The following is a 17,168-nucleotide window of genomic DNA, read 5'->3' as shown; positions in this document are numbered from 1 at the left end:
AAAGCACCACGTTGAGCTTTACATTTATGGTTATGTCTTTGCGAAGGTTTTTTCTCCCTTCCCTATACTCACGATGGACTTTTGTGTGATCTACTCCGTTGTACTTTATTGGATTTCCCACACGACTCATCCATTGAAATGTACTTTTCCACGAGCTTATGGGACACACACACACAGACATATTTCATGGTGCGAAGGGAGAAAGAAAACAGCAGAGACATATTGGGTGAGTTGTTGGAGGAATGTCAGAGCGATCCTTTTATCTTTTTATTGTCCCTGTATCACTATGAGTGAGACGTGACTGGAAGTTATTGGAATTATTGTGGCTCCTCTCATTCATATTACCAACTCCGAGAGCTTTCGTGGTGGTGGATGGGACAAAACTAGCAAAGTGGGTGACATGGAGTAAATGGATGGATTTCTCCATATACCCGTTCTGTATAGATTGGATGGTTTTGCTCTCGAGATCTCGCAATGAAGCTATTTTCGGAATATGTTCCTGGGCTCTCTGCTCGTAGCTCGTCTTCTTGGGGCGGGAGGAGCGAGTTCGGGGGTTGTCAAGAGGGTGGGTGATCAGTCAAATCACTTCGCCACGGTGTCTTGGTGCGGGAAAAAGGACGAAATTTCCCTGCATCGCTGCGTCCCCGCAAGATTTGTGTGCCCCTCGCTCAAAGGAAATTTATGCGACATATGTGCACAATGTGGAGCTTTCGCCCTCCGCCCCTACAGTTAGTCAAGTGGGGAAAATTTTGCGAAAATTGAGAGCAATTTATTAGAATTTGTCGCACCACTTTTAACACCGCACCAGACAAACTCCTTTTGACGATCTACCAACCCTGGGAGCTTTTTCCAACGCCCTTTCCCTCGAGCATTTTGTACCAAGAAATTTATTTTTAAAAACTCCCCCAACCCTCAGGGAGATTAAAGTGTATCTCTGAGGGAAAGATGAGCGAGACACGCTTAATTTTACGTAGGTACTTAATTTTCCAAATAAACTTGTAAATCGAGTAGAAGAATTTTCTATGAATTTTCTGCAGCTTCCAGCATATGCACATTTTTTCCCCCAAACAACTCTCCACCCTCCTTGAAGCAATCAATTTGTTCGACGAGCTTTCAGAGAAAGAGCTTTTTGCGGCGGAAAGTACATTCTGAAAATAGCACTGCAGAACACTCCCAATGTGCTATGTATGTCTGAGATGCACAGACATGGTGAATTGCGCAATGTAGCAAATTAATGTGGAAGAAAATCGCAACGGAAAGCTCCAAGTTTCCAATGTGGCGGGAGGGAGAGAGTCTCACGGAAATTTGGTGAACATCTGGGGTATTATTGCGTCTAATTTCTTATTAATTAAGAGTGAAATTTCATGTTGCTGAGTTTCATTTTCAACCATTGAACACCATCCACGAAATGCAACGCCATGGATTAATTTTACAAAAGCACAGCGAAAGGACTATCATACAATTTTGGTAAATGAGAAAGCTTCACAGAATTATTTCCATGGATAAGGAAGGAAAATGAATCATTTTTTGGCTTGATATGAAAATCATCCCTTAACGCAATTAGAGAGATTTTAAAGGAAAAACATTGAAAGCTTCATTTCTGATTCATTTGAGAAGTCACAGCAAGTCCCTGAGGGTACTTAAATTGCAGAAAATCAGTGGAAAATGAGGAAAATTGAGACAAAAGCAAGTCTCAAGATGCTTTTTGAAGCTTTTGTCGCTCAGCGCTTTTTCTCTTTCTCATTTTTTCTTCCTGTAAGTGGGTGTGAATTGTAAGTGTTAAGCAATCAACGAGGTCAGCAGTTCACTTAGTCGACATTTGATATACAATTGAACTTTTCAAGAGCTTTAACAGGGAGGGAGCTTAAGGAGGGGAACGTTGCAGAGAGGGTGTTGCAATATTAAATTGCCTGTTAACCTCCCCAGAGAAACTTGCCATTCACGGCAGAAATTCTCTTCGCATCAACACTTCATTATCATCATTTTCTTTATATGTGTGTGTGTGTATCCCATACTCTATGCAACCCTCATCATTCGAGGGTGGGTGGATGGTACAACATCCCAGGCAGAGTAGCTCAAATGTTACCCCCTAAATTGTTTCACATTAAATGCTTTCTGCCAGTTGGGGTGTAGTCAAGTGGACCATCCAACTCACCCTTAGGCAGTTGCAGTGCTAAAGGCCAGAGGGTTGGGGGGAGAGTGGGGAGAGCGTACACAATTCAGGAAAAGTCACGTCCGCGCCTAGAATTTCCCGTCGGCACCACCCTCTTGTCCATATTAAATTTCTAAAACTCCTAAATGAAACAAGCACCAATTGACCCACATCCACTGCAAATCCATCCCCAATTTGAGGGTACTTTTTCACCCATTGACTTGAGAATACAACACATCAATACGTCCAGCTCAAACAAACACACTCCATCTTCATCTCACCACCAGACATCTATCCTCAATCCAACTATAAAAAGCTCTCCTTTTTTTCTACCCCCTCCCTTCCATAGAAAAGAATATCCCGAATATCCCATCCAATTCATGTCCAAAATTATCTCATTCAGAGAGAGAGAGAGCTTTCAGCATCCCTCCACCCCCTATTCCAAAGGGATGATGATGGGATACTCTATACGAGTTAATTGATGAATTTGAGAGTATGGGCAAATCGAGACTATTATGCAGAGATAGATAAAGGTATAGAGGGATTGTGACTCACCTGAATTTGGTTGTCCATTGCTATTGGGTCGTGCCGATGGTGCACCATCTCTTGCCTCCACTTCCAGCGCATAGGCGCCCTGCTTCTCACGATCGAACACAACTTTCGTGAAAATTTCACCACTCTGGAGGTTTATCTCGAAGAACTCCTTCCCCTCATTCCGGGGTGAGTCCACAATGTAGTAGTAAACCTGTCGTGGAAGGAAAAATCATTAGGCGGTAATCCCATAAATTTCAGCATCACTGCACTATGAGAACCCCCCACGATGGAGCTTCCAGAAGCATCTACCCGGGCTACAAACTACCACACAGCTGCATACATACATATACCTCATTCAGCTAGCTCCACTCGAGTGGATTTTAGTGCAAATTTAGAGAAGAAATCGCTTGATTTACTGAGCTTTGATTTAGCATCATCCAAACTTCAGAGTGTGAGAAAGAATTAAATACGAGAAACTAGGGCTGGTTTTTCTTATTGCAAAAGGTTGAATTCTAATCAATATTAGTCCTTAAGAAATTACTTAATAATTAAGAACATTTGAAGATATTTTAGAGAGCTTTTTTGAAGCAATTTTAAATCGAAAAATTAAAAGTTTTCCTCTTAAAATTAAAAAGTTTTAATAATTATTTAACAGAGAAATTTTTCCCTACAGAGCTTTCATAACTATTTAAATATTTCTTATTAATTCAATATCTCTAAACAATTTTTTCTCTTTTAATAAAATATAAAACGTCGAAAAAATTGTCATAATAATATATTTTTAATATAAAAAAAGTATTTCCATTCAATATAGAAAACCGAATGAATTTCTCTGGTGAAATAAAAATAAATTACGTTTCAATGAAAATCATTTAAATTTATTTTCTCCCACCATAATATTGAATGACAAATATAAATTTGAAAAAATAATTTGATAGATATTGCAAAATGATCAAAGAAAAATTAAATCAAATGATTTTTTTATTTAATTGCGCGTATTTTTCACATAATTGCCATATTTGTAGCTTTCTGCAAATCATGAGCTTTTTCTATGTAAATTTATTTGTCACACATGCCGACAAATTCAATAAACTTATGCGGTGAAAATGCAGAATAAATAAATGAGGAAAACTCCTTTCAATTTGTATGACAATTTCTTCGAGATCTCGTAAAATTCCATCACAAATGTGAAAATGGCAAGGAAGGCATGTGAAGAAATTTTCTCTGTGAGAATTCCTTTGCGTCTAAGAGGGAATTCTCGGAGGTTTATTTGAATAATAAAAGCTATTCGTCCTTGGGTGCGACATTGAAAACTATGTGCAAATAAATAAGGCGAATTGGTGGAATATTGAAGCTTTCGAAGCTTTTTATCACGACGCCAGGAGATGTTGGTTTGTGAATAAAATTATATGTATGTCAGTATATTATATATAAAAGAAAGCACATGAGTGGGGTAGATGGTTGCGGACAAAGGCAAAAGTAAACCCTTGAAGGGGTGGAAGAATTGGACAGACGGGTTAAAAAAAAAACCACCACCACCCCCTCTTCCGACAATGGCCACACACACACGCAGAACTTGAGGATTCTCATCGGACACGAGCAAACAAACCCTCCTCGCATTTCTATTGATGGTGCCACAAGCAATGACGAAAAAAGCGCCAGAAACCAGATCAGCCGCCCACAGGATCCTCCCAAGATGTTGTGAAAGATGAAAAACCAAAAAAAAAAACCACCCCCGCCCTGACGATGAAATCAGATAGTTTTATGGTTGGCAAGAAAGGATTTGTCGCAATGTATGTTTCCCAAATTATGTACTTCACTATGACCCCAGCTTTCAGCATATAAAATACCTCTCAAGATCAATCTAACAGCCATAAATCCCCTATCATGCGACCATTTTAGCTGCAATTTATTCTCTCCTGCACCATCAGATTTTCCCTAAAGATTTTTTTTCAGGGTGTAGGTTGAGCACAAAAAAGCGCCCTCACCTCCCATTTTCCCTTCATGGGGTGGAATTTTATTTTTATAATATTTAAAGTTTTTGCTTGTTTTTGCACAATATTCTCTTTAAGTGCTTTCCCGCAATTTCACCCACAAATTGCACTCTGCTGAAGAATAAAAATTTTCCCTCTTTTGAGCAATAAAACATATACATACATACATATAACAATAATCACAAGCATGGGAAAAGGGACGTTAAAAAGAACAATTTTAAATTGAGAATTGTTGTTCGAGTTTAGGGCACAAGAATACATTTCAGAGTTTCTTCCTCTCCTTTGTAAAAATGCCTTGAAAGAAAGCTTGAAATATTTCCATTCTTTCAACCATTAGAATGAATTAATTTACCTCCAGAAAATATTGAATTTTGCAATAAAATTAAAGCAAATTATTTATTCAAGTTTCGCTGAGAAAATACTACAAATTGCAGCTATTAGCACAGTTGCTCTTGATTGCATTTCGTAAGCTTTAAACAAAACACTGACTAATAGTCCGCAGACAATCTGTTTGATATAAAAGAGCAAAAGACTTGAAGATTGTCATCAGTTAGTTGACTAACAAACCACAATAGAGACACTAAAATGAAGACATTCGCCTTAATCTTCTTGGCTATTGCTGTTTTGGTGCTCTGTGAGTTTTTTCAAGTTTTCCTTTTAATTTAAATATTGAAGTTTTATATTTTTCTTTTTTACTTTAAAGGCATTGACGGAGCTCCAACTATTGTGAATTTACTGGACGACGTACAGGAAGAGGTAGAAGTTAGTACGAATGAGCCTTAGGAAGAAAATCTTTGGGGACTTTCAGGCAGAGCTTTCCCAGAGGGAGAGCTTTTTGCCTTGCTGTAGATTTTTTAAAATGAATCAATTTAATTGAAGCAATTACGCTATATTTGTGGTAATATTTTTGAATTAAAAACTAATTATGGAAATTAATATATAATTTTCAGAATATCAATAAATTCATCAAAATTGTATTAATTAAAAAAAAAATATTGAATGAAATTCCCAATAAAAGCTTTCAAATTAATTTTTCGCAATTTTCATTGAAACATTGTTAAATTTCACAATTTTCCACTGAAACCTGACGGCGTAACTTTGAAACTTTTCATGTACCACCACCCCCTGGAAAATGCATAAAAATCCACTCGACTTCCTGAGAAATTGTTCCTCACATTCCCATTGCAATTCATACCCAGCGGAGTGATATAAAAAAAAACGACAGAGACACTCACCTGATTATTTGGAAAAGTTCCATCCTTGTCAATGGCATTCACTTGAGTCACTTTAGTTCCGATTGGTTCCCCCTCCAGCACCGTTTCCTGCTCTCGTTCCGTGAACAATGGGATTTCGTCGTTAACATCTTCCAGCATAATATAAACTGTGGCCTCCGATGCAAGCTGTTGCGCACCATTGTTCTACATTTTTCGTGGTAGATGGGAGAGAAAAAAAAAGTTTAAAGGAAATTCTCTCAAGGGATATATGTACAAAAAAATGGTGGAAAACATGAAAGCTCCTTCGCGCGCGGAATTGCTGACTATGTGTGTTTATAACTATAGTAAAAGCTCCACCATTTTATTCTTAATTAAGTCATTGAGATTTTGAAAATGAATCCCAAATGGCATTTGAACGGGAAAATAAAATGAGAGAGAGAGCGAACAAATTCATTAAAAAGTTTGGAAAAGTCGGAAAATTTTTCAGTAGCAAGCAAACACCTTTCGTACATATTTATTTTCCCTATGAGCTTTATGAAATTTTTGAAAGAGAGCCAAATGCGCGCAAGGGGTGGTGCATTCCCCACGGGGGAGGGAGTTATGTTGTATGAGGTGGAAAAAAAATGAGAAACTTGTGACGAAGAGTAATTGCAGAATCGTGCCAATAATGCCAGTGAGCTTTTCCGAAAGAGTTAAGGTAGGTAGATATTTTCAAAGTGTAAATGGCAAAATGAATTACAATTGCATCATAAAAAAAACTGAGGATGCTTTATCTTTTATGCGGGGGTGTACTTTTCCCGAACAATGAGTTGGTGGAAGTTCTTCTATAAGTAGGTAGTTAAAGGTAAAAGTTAAGAAAAGAGATACGAATTGACGTCAGATTGCATTTGATGTTGCATAAAGTTTTATTGTGGGATGGAATTCTGCGAAAAGGACTAAAAATATTTATTTACAGAGGCGGGGATTTATCGCGAAAGTTTTGTAGTTGCGCATTGAAATTAAATTCTATTTATTTTTAAATTTATTTGAGAGATTTTAGAAGCTTTATGTTCAGCGAGAAGGCTATGTTGATCTCGCTATTTATTCTGTGAATAATCTCAGATTTCTCTCTGTAAAAATCTATTCTTTTGATCTCCTGAAGAAATGTTAAAATTGTTACAAAATCTTTAAAATAAAAAAAATCAAATTTATAAACGTTATCCACGCAAATATCCTTAAACATTAAGCCTATTCATTCAATATTTTATCATTTTTATCACACTTTTCATGTGAACGAAAACATTCGAATTATTCGTCATGATACGAATTATTTGTTAAGATTCGAATTATTCGTTAAGTTTCGAACTATTTTTCAGGAAGATTCGAATTACTCGTCAAGATTTGAATAATTCGTCGAGATTAGGATTATTCTTCGAAATTCGGATTATTGTTTATTAATATTTAAATTATTCGTTAAGAATTTTCGACTATTTTTCAGGAATATTCAAATAATTCGTCGAGATTAGGATTACTCGTCGAAATTCGGATTATTTGTTAAAATTCGTTAAGAAGTTTCAGAATATTCGTTAAGATACTAACTATTCGTCAAGATTCGAATTATTTGTCGAGATTAGGATTATTCGTCGAAATTCGGATAATTTTTTTAAGAAGATTCGAATTATTCGACAAGAAATTTCAGAATATTCGTTAAGATTCGGATTATTCGTAAATTTTTTAAAATTATTCGTCAAGATTCGAATTATTTGTCGAGATTAGGATTATTCGTCGAAATTCGGATAATTTTTTAAGAAGCTTCAGAAAATTCGTCAAGATTCGGACGATTCGCTAAAATATTCTAAATATTCGTCAGATAAACACCCCTTTTGTTAAATTTAAGAAAGCTCCCAAAAAACCATTCGAAACTCTCTCAAGTTCAGACTGAATGCTTGTGCATTAAGTCGAATCTCTAATTAAATCAGAAACAATCCAAGAATCCTTGTCAGAAATCATCCTTTTGACCACTTTTAAATACTCTTCAGAGCTCCAGCAGTTGTGTGAATGCAAATCCTTTCGAATTATAATGAAATTTCCCACAGTTGAAGTCTGCTTCAATTTATTCTTTGCCACAAATTATATCCTTGTTATGCTGTAACAGTTGTTCAATTAGGGATTTCTCCGAAGGGCAGCATGAGCTGTGTTGGAGCATCCAGAGAGCTCCTACACATAGTGAGATTCCAACTGAATCAACCCGCACAAGAGCTCAATTGAGTCATTTTTTTCTGGCCACACTTTTCGTGAAAATCTCCCTCATCAAATTGTTCGGAGAATTTAATTAAAATATTTTCATTTTGCTATTTTGGCTGCAATTTCCTTTCAGAGATTCCGCTGAGAGTGTGAAAAAATTTATCATTCCACGCTTTTCTCTCTCTCCCTCTCTCTGTATTGTGGGTACAATGAGGTAAAAGAAATGTAAAGTGGGGTTTCATTCCAACTTATCCCCCCGAAGAGACACAAAAATGGTTGGGGGTGGAATATATTTTCCTGAGGGTTGTTTTATGACAATTTTCACCCGTCCGGAATTATCTTAATTTTCCACCTTTTTTTCTTACCACCGGGGAGCCTCTCTCATGCGAATATTTGACTGCGAGAGATTCCTCAGCAAACACGCTGTTTAGCATAAAAGCTCTTCGCTTTTGCTATATATAGTACATACCAATTTTTTTAGGGCTGAATAGGAGGTGGCAAAGGTTGATTTATGAGCTCAGACAACAGGTAAAATGCTGGAGAGGCTTGAAAAATTAGCTTACAGAGCAAATATTAGCTTTTGGATGGTTGAGAATATTGAGATGCGCGGTATGAGGAGGGGAAGCTCCTTTTTTTTCCCCGGTGCTGTGTTTTTTTCGCCTCAAACCATTCTATCTACTCCCTGATAACACGTATCCCATCAGGGAGTATTTAGGGTGAACACGACATTTTTTTTTACCCGCAGCAAAATCATATTCTATTGAATTCACACATCACGCGTTGGAATGTTTGGGATTTTGAGATTGGCCAATTAGATATATATTTTTTACGCAGCTCACGGGGATTTTGTGGTATATGTATAGTAGGTAATATTTAAGGATATGCGAGATATTTAAATTTTTGATTTTTTATTGCAAATTTTGCAAAAGCTTTCGTGGAAAATTCAGGGAAAATCTTTAATGGGATTTTTTGTGCCTGAGGAGCTTTTGAAAATTTATTTAAAGGATTATAGGTTAGAATTGAATTTTTAGTTTTTTTGGGTTGATTTTAATAACAACCTATCAATGAACATTTAATCATTTAATCTTTAATTTGTTCTGAGCAAAATATTTCCCTCTCCCTTAAGAAATAATCCAGCAAAACTTACTGAAACTTCTTTGATTATTTTTTACATTTTTAACAGATTTTTAGGGGTTGAAAATTTATTTTTAAATCAGTTTTAAAGAGCTCTGATAAGTCGAATATTTTTTCAATCTAAATCCATGAAATTAATGTTTAATTTCATCATTGTTTCCACACCAATAATGCATTTAATCTGCAACTATTATTAGTTTCAATAAACAATAGAAATAAACATTAAATCACACAATAGAGATTTGAGAGCCCCACTGAAACTACCCTCCGCAAGCATATTGCGAATTATTTACGATTTATGAGCAATTCATGTATTCCTCCTGTGAAATGTCTTGTACAGGGGGTAAACCTTAACACTATTTGGAACATTGCTTGTCTTGGACAATTCTCACAATGACAAGGGGGGTGATATGTAATTATTTATTTACCTCAACACGGATTGTGAGATTGTATTCCTTGATACTCTCGTAGTCTAGGGGATGATTGACTTTTATATCAGCCCAGGTGTCCCCATTGTCCGGTCTCTGTTGCAGGTAGAACGTGTGGAATTTGTTCGTTTGCGCCGTTGATCCTGGCATGAGGCGATAGAAAACCGTCGGATTGCCTTCTATGCCCGAACTAATCGACCACCCCGAAGCACATTGTGATGATTTTTTCCATTTTTTTCACGCCACAGCATGGTTTTTTCGTCCAATATTGAGCGAAAGATTTTTTTTTTCGAGGTTGAATTGTTGGCCACATGTTGTGCATTTTCACACACACAGAGCACGTTTGGGGGAAATAAAAAAAAATACAGAGAGAAAAACAAGCATTAATTTAAATTAACCACATTTGGAAATTCAATAATAAAATAAATTTTTGCGCACAATGGAACAAAAATATATTTTAAAAATATATTTTCAACAACAAAAATTATATATATATTGTATGTTTTAATATAAAGTTGACTGGTGGAACCAAAAATCAAAAGCTCGTTCCAGACAGAAAGCTCTCCAAGAAGTGCAAAAATGAAAAACTTTTACAAAAAAAGAACTATATATCAAAATACAAAAATATAAATGTCAAGAAGTTTCTCAAATGAAGCTCAACCCGTGAACTTCTTCAACTTCTTGGCGACATTTAGACAAAAAAAAGGCACATGGATGTGATAGACAAAAATATATATATATAGCAACCACTATCATGCCACAAAATACAAAAATTAAGACATGACACGATTTTCTCGGTTACTTTCAAAAAAAAACTCCTTCTCCTTGGTGAGCAAAACAACCCCCCAAATCCACCCCACAAAAAAATGTTGTTTTTGATTTCCCCAGGAGCGTTCTATGAAGGAATTTTTCCCATTAAAACTCATCAACATCATCGGGAGAAAGCTCAATAGAGAGAGTGGGTGGTGGTGTGGTAGTTGGGATACACAGCTGGGGATGTTTTTCTGTTGTCAGGACAAAACTTACCTCCCAATGGGGAAGACGATGGGAATCACTTTGATTCGCATTTGGGGCTATTTTAGTGACTGAGAGGCACACTCAAACGGAAAATTATTTTTCTCCGAGAAATTTTCAACAAACACTGAAAATCCAGGAAAAAAAGCTTTCCAAGGAAAAGCTCTAGAGGAATATTTTTTTTTTGTCTTCAATAGTTGGTTCTAAAGAGAGAAAATTCTTTGTGCAAATTGACGATTGATCTCTATAATGGTGATTAAGAAAATATTTCCTACCACATTAAAATGATAAAATTCATTTGAAAGAAATTTAAGGAAAAGTCTTTTAATTTTCTGAAGAATTCAATAATTTCGAAGAATTTTTAATGGAATTAATTCAATTATATTTAATATATTTCTTTTAATATTCTTTAGAAAATCAATTTTAATCATTCAACTTTTCCTCACAGTTATGAGTAAAATAATAGCATAACTAACGATTTTTTTCCGGGAAAATTCCTTCGTTTTTCAAATGAATTCTCTATGGTTCTATTTAATAGTGAAAAATACTACATTTCCTGCAATTTTATTTTGTTATTTTCAGCCCTAATTTATTTATCAAAATCTTGCAATTTCATTTTGCTATTTTAAGATGGAGGCGCCTGGTTGTTACTTTTTTAATTTGTTTCAACAAAAATGATTAATTTGGAATTCAATTAGATTTGTAAATATTACGTGAAATCTTTTAGAAAAAAATTCAAGTATCGTCTAAATGACTAAATAGTCGTACTCTATATTGAATAGAACAAAATTAACAATGGAGACGCCTGGTTATCAACTTGAATATTTATTTCTTATCATCAGACATTACTAACTCTTTTAATAAAAGCTCTGTTAGCTTCTATTTCACTTCAAATTCATTTTTTAAAAATATGGAGTCTTAAGAGTCACTGAATAGTCTTATTATTTATAAAATAAATCAAAACTACACAGTGGAGGCGCCTGGTAATACTATTTTTGCACACATCGCGCATAAATCTTGATTTTTATTTTTTTTTGTAAATAAAAATACATTAAAAGAATGAATTTATTGTAGAAAATTGCCTAATTTACAGACATTTTTAAAACAAAATAATTCCAACAAATTCTGCTATTTTTCTGCTCATCACTGTTCCTCTCTTCATCAATTAAAAATAAAGACAAAATAAAGACAAAAAAAGGAGAAATATTTTTTTCTGGATTTTCAATGTAATATATAAATTCTCTTGAGTTTTGTGCAGGAAATCAAATAATAGAAAAGCTCTCACAGATTTCCTAATTTCGCCCCCACCATGCCAAATCCCCCAATAAAAATCCCACTTTCACTCCCATCTTATTGACCACTGAGAACAACAAAAAGAAATGATTTGGGTGTGGGGGAGGTCGAAATGAAGAAATCACATCTCAAATGGTTTCTACTACAGAAGATTTTCCCAAAAACAAGGCAAAGGAAAGAAGAAAAAAAGGAAAAAGAGGTGATTTGTAGTGGAGCGACAGAAGAGTGTGTATGAGAATTAATTGGCAAAAAGGTGGTATTTATACATGAAGCAAATAGCTTATGTGTTATATGTACAAAAGAAACTAACATACAGTAAATATATTATATGGAAAACACACACAATAAATAGAAGAAAAGTTGCAATGAAAAAACCACACAGACCTGGCCTTAATTGAAACCACTTTTCCACCAACTGGCATATTTTCCTTGACGTAAATCGGCCCATAAACATTATGGTCCCATACAGGTGGATTATTGGCCCTATCGACCACGTCGATTTGCACCTCAACCGTACGCGAGAGCGGCGGGTAGCCCTTGTCCTGGGCCATCGCCTCTAATTTGTACGTCTCACGCTGTTTTTGGGGGTCCGGACGCGAAAATCAACGCGGCAAAGTCAAAAAACAAATAAATTCGGATTTCATTAGATGCGAAAAGCTTTTGCCGCACTTTTTGCCTGTTTTTTTTCATCATCAAAAAAGCACATTCAAAAATTATTTTTTCTTTATCTTGATTAACAAAAAAAACATTTTAATTTAATAGAAAAAATCGATGATTCCTCGTTGGCCGCTGTTGCAAAAAATTTCTCTTACAAAATTAATTAATTTTATAAATTTTTCCTTTTCAAATGCACATTTTCTACATAAACTTTATTTTATTTAAAAGTAGAAAAAAAAACGTTCATAAATTTGCATTTTAAGTGAAAGAGAGAGATGTATGAAACAAATAGAACAAAAAATGCCTTTGAAAAAAGAGAGCAAAACTTGAAGTCTCTGGGAAGCTTTAGGAGAGCTTTTGCATCAAAAACATTTCAGTACAGGGGAATTTTCTGCATGGATTTTGAAAACTTAATCCTCTTTCAAATGCTCTTTGCACAAATTATTAATATATTAACATTTTAATCTACTTTTTGACCATTTAAAGTTCCTTTGTAGAAATCATTTTCCCTCAAATCAATTTCGGGAGCTTTCAACGTGGCAACAAAACTTTCCATTTTAGAGGAAGTTGTTCTACAAAATGGAAAAATAGCCATAAATTGTGCAAAAGTGTTGAGATGCGGAGTGGAGAAAGTTTGTTCCTAAACAAATCCTCCATACCCACCCACAAGAACTTTTGCAATTGATGCAACATTGCATGTTTCAATTAATTTATACGTTTGACTTTTTGTTTGGAAAAAGAAAGGTTTTTTTTAATAAAAAAATTCTTTTTTTTTAAATCTTTTTAGGGGCTGTGAATTGTTTTAAGGGGTAGTTGTTTAGTAAATTATTTTGCAAATCATTTTCAAGATTGAGCTTAAAAAAATTAGAGCAAAAGCTTTTATTTAATATTAGTTAATTTTCTTTTTGAATTTTTAAATTTGTTTTACTTTAATATATCTTAAGAAAAATCATTGTATGATAATTTTAAAAGCTTGACAATACTTTGTTCTTTAGAAAATTATTTTTTTTTGTATTTCTTTATTTTACCTAATCACATTTCTGAATTTTTTTCAGATAAAATCGTCCAGATAAATTGTTGGACAACCATATAAATTATTTAAAAGCTTTTTTTGAAAGCTTCTGAATTTTTACCTGCGAATTATTTTCACAAAACTTTAATTTTTTGATTTTCCTCCAAAATTTATCATAAAGTTCGCCCTTATCGATAAACGTTGGGATTAAAAATTGAACGTTAAATCAAGTTAAAATTTTTCTTTAAGAAAATCCTCAATGTCCTTTAACTTTCTAAATAACGCACCCCTTTTAAAAAAAATTCCACAACAATCAAAATGGATTTTCAACTAGTTTTTGCTTTGCAAATCATTAATGCAATTTGTAGGACATTTGCAATGAGGAAAATCCATCAGGGAAAACCACAAAGCTCTCATTAAGCTCCCCCAAAGTTGACCTCAAAGTGTTGCAAAATTTTCGGTGTCAAAAATCACCATCAGGGTGAAATTGTATGTAATTATGGTGTTGCCATGTGTGCCGAATTAGAAACTCGATTAGCGCAGTCCGGATGATGTCTCCAAGCTTTGTTAGTTTATCCGCACACACACACACCAAATTAAACCATACTCATTAGCTAAATAAATCATCAATGTGGAAAATTAGAGTTTTACAGGGTCACACGTAGAGGTCAGAGGGTATCAAAGGGAGATTTTCTTTTAATTGACAGAAGAATTTCGTCTCGGTTCATGATGGAAATGTCGCTCTTTGACACCCTCTTTGACCTCTAATTTTTTTCTTATTTGTTAGTAAATATAAATTATTAATTAATAAATATTATATAGGTTATATGTAAATAATAAATATTAAGGCTCCGATGCAGTACTCACGACCATTCCTCATGATTTCAATTCATGCGCCCTCTGTCATGCCCCATTTTTTTTGCAGAAATATATACTTACAAAAATGGCAAAGCTTCTTTCTTTTCCCAGTAATGGGGGTGTGGGAGAGAAGGAATTTATATAGGGGAGGTGGGTTTCTTATCTCACAGGGTGACATTGCCTCAGTGTGCGGGTTTGTTTAGCTTTTCGCAGAGGGGAGGTGGGAGGGAAAGATAGAGAGATGACAGTGTTCCCATAATTTTCTTTCCCACACACCGAGTAGCACGAAACGGGAGGGATATGGAGGAGACACAGAGAGAGAGAGCTTTCACAAATACCCTGTGAAAGCTCTCCGTGCCACCACATCCTCCCACATCAAGAGAATTTCTCTTGCTTCTTGTTTTTTTTTTAATGCTTTGCTTGTGCGATACCAACCTTGCTTTAACCGATGTAACAACCGTACCAACAGTGACATTTTCTTTAATGTGTATGGGGCCGTAAATACTCTTATCCCAAATTGGCGGTTTATTATTTCTGTCGACCACATCTAATTCAACGTCGACATCAGCGTACGAGGGTGGTTCACCCTTATCAGAGGCACGAACCCTTAGCCGGTATCTATCTCGCTGTTCGCACAAAGATGGCGGGGTGTGAACAGAAAAAAAAGAAAAAGGCAACAAATAAAATTCAAGAACAAAATAAATTAGTTTTTTTTTTCTATTAAAAAATATTTCATCAAACTCATCTTTCTTTTCTTTTAGCAATGCGACGAATTTTTATCCTTACTTTTTTTTCTCTCTCCTTGCACTTTGTTATATTTATTTTTTTTATTTTTTTGTGCCACGATGAATTAATTTTGCTTTAATTTTGTTTAAATTAAAAGATTCTTTATTTTGAGTTAAATTTTGTGACTAAAATTAAATAACAGAGGAAGGAGAAAAAATAATAAAGGACAAAATTATATACATACATAAAACACATAAAAAATAGACAAGGACAGGATGGTGGGGATAAATTACATTTATTAATATTTTATTTCTTAAAAATTAAAAGGATTTTTTGGGGAAATTTTGCAAAGTTTGATTTCAATTTTAAAAATACATTTTAGAAAAAAATACCTTCAGATGAATTTTGATAAAGTTTTCAAAATTACGTTAGAAACTACGTTAGAATTAATTTAGAAAGATTATTCTGGTAGTGATAATTGATATTGATTGATTAATTAAAACTTTTAAATTTTTATTAATATTTTTTTGTTGATTTTTTAAGATTTAAAACTAAAATTTATTTGGTTAATTTTGTATATTTTTAGGTTAATTGTTTATCTCCTAGGTGACTGTATTTACAAAATAGATTGTTTATACAGTATTTAATTAATTTTTATTTTTAAATTTATTTATTGTTCTTTCCCTTTATGGCATATTTCTATTTTTGAAAATAGCTGAAAGCTCCAATTTTTTTTTTAAATATTTTTAATCAATCAAAAGAAAACTTGTTGGGTCAATTTAATTTTCAATGTTTTCCCATGAAAATCATTAGCAAACTTTGCAAATTTTCCCTTGAAAATGAATTTGTAAAAAAATGAAAATAAAGCATAATAACACTCATAAAAATAAGAATGATAAAAAGATTAGCCAGTCTGAATGGCAAGATGATGAATGGGAGGGAATTAAATGTCCTAAAGCTACTTTAATGTAATTTTAAAACAAATTATCAAATAAAATCTAATGAATAGAATATGAAAGAATTATCCAAAAAAAATTATCAATGGGTTTTATACTCTACCTCCTCTACCTTAATAAAGAATGAATAATTTCGAACATTTTAGCGAATTTATGAAATAAAAAAAAACAACAACATTGTTAATATCCGCATGATTTGTGAGAATATTTTATCACTTTTTTTTTGCAATTTACTTTCAAAAACAAAAATTCATTTCCATGTAAATTGAAACATTCATATTTCATTGCTTAATGGGTAAAAGGGATCCACTCATTTTATTAACACAAATCATTTGGATAATTTTATTCGATATTTTCCTTTTTTGTTGCGCTTTTAATCCTCCAGGGGATGCTTTTATATTATTTTTTTCAACGCACTGGGCATTCCTACTTGAATGCCATCACTTTGAACGAAGCGTGGGTGGGTGGGGGGAGGAGTTAAAGCCAATATTGAAATTTACAGAAAAAAAAATTAAATAAAAACTCATGTGAGGGAAATAAATTAATTTGTTTTCGTGTGTTTCATGGATGAAAATTCATTGGGGATTGTGTCAATACGTGATAAATGATTAAGGGATGAATGCGGGCTTTTGCTACCCACCCACACACAGGACATGGGAGAGATTTTAAAACTCATCAATGAAACACAATTTTGGACGTTCGGTACATAGCCAAAAATAAATTAATTTACCATGGAAGGCATTAAAATGAAAACCAAAAAAAAAACAAACCTATAACAGCTCTAATCGATTACCCAAATCTCAGCGAGATGGTTTTCTGGCTACCACAGATATGTTATTAATTTAGATAGAATGGATAAATGAATAAAATAAAAAGAAATGATTCTCTTCCTAAATGAATAATGTCCTTTTGTTACTTTTACACAGATCACAGGGAAATGAGGCGAAAAGAAAAAACAATTGAGGATGATTTT

The 17,168-nt window shown here is 34.0% G+C and overlaps 1 protein-coding gene and 1 long non-coding RNA gene across 8 annotated transcripts in view; one reads left to right on the top strand and one right to left on the bottom strand.

Annotated features, from left to right (window-relative positions):
* Positions 1-17,168, bottom strand: part of LOC129788572 (neural-cadherin) — a 273,188-nt gene that overhangs the window by 187,450 nt on the left and 68,570 nt on the right. For 6 of the 7 annotated variants that reach the window (XM_055824756.1, XM_055824758.1, XM_055824759.1 and 3 more), the window contains 4 exons: positions 14,949-15,139; positions 9,680-9,869; positions 5,916-6,098; positions 2,708-2,897 (listed from right to left, as the gene is read on the bottom strand). In XM_055824756.1, the coding sequence (XP_055680731.1) occupies positions 2,708-2,897; positions 5,916-6,098; positions 9,680-9,869; positions 14,949-15,139 (754 nt within the window). Of the gene's footprint in view, positions 1-2,707; positions 2,898-5,915; positions 6,099-9,679; positions 9,870-12,370; positions 12,562-14,948; positions 15,140-17,168 lie in introns of all 7 variants that reach the window. The other variant, XM_055824762.1, reaches the window with a different exon arrangement.
* On the top strand, positions 5,090-5,710 carry LOC129788581 (uncharacterized). Its single transcript, XR_008750374.1, has 2 exons — positions 5,090-5,314; positions 5,384-5,710. It is a non-coding gene; the product is annotated as an uncharacterized LOC129788581 (long non-coding RNA).

Source organism: Lutzomyia longipalpis, chromosome 2 (genome assembly GCF_024334085.1).
Source record: "Lutzomyia longipalpis isolate SR_M1_2022 chromosome 2, ASM2433408v1".
Classification (NCBI taxonomy): Eukaryota; Metazoa; Arthropoda; class Insecta; order Diptera; family Psychodidae; genus Lutzomyia; species Lutzomyia longipalpis.
The sequence above is the reverse complement of the archived record's forward strand: the minus strand, read 5'-3'. Positions and strand labels throughout refer to the sequence as shown.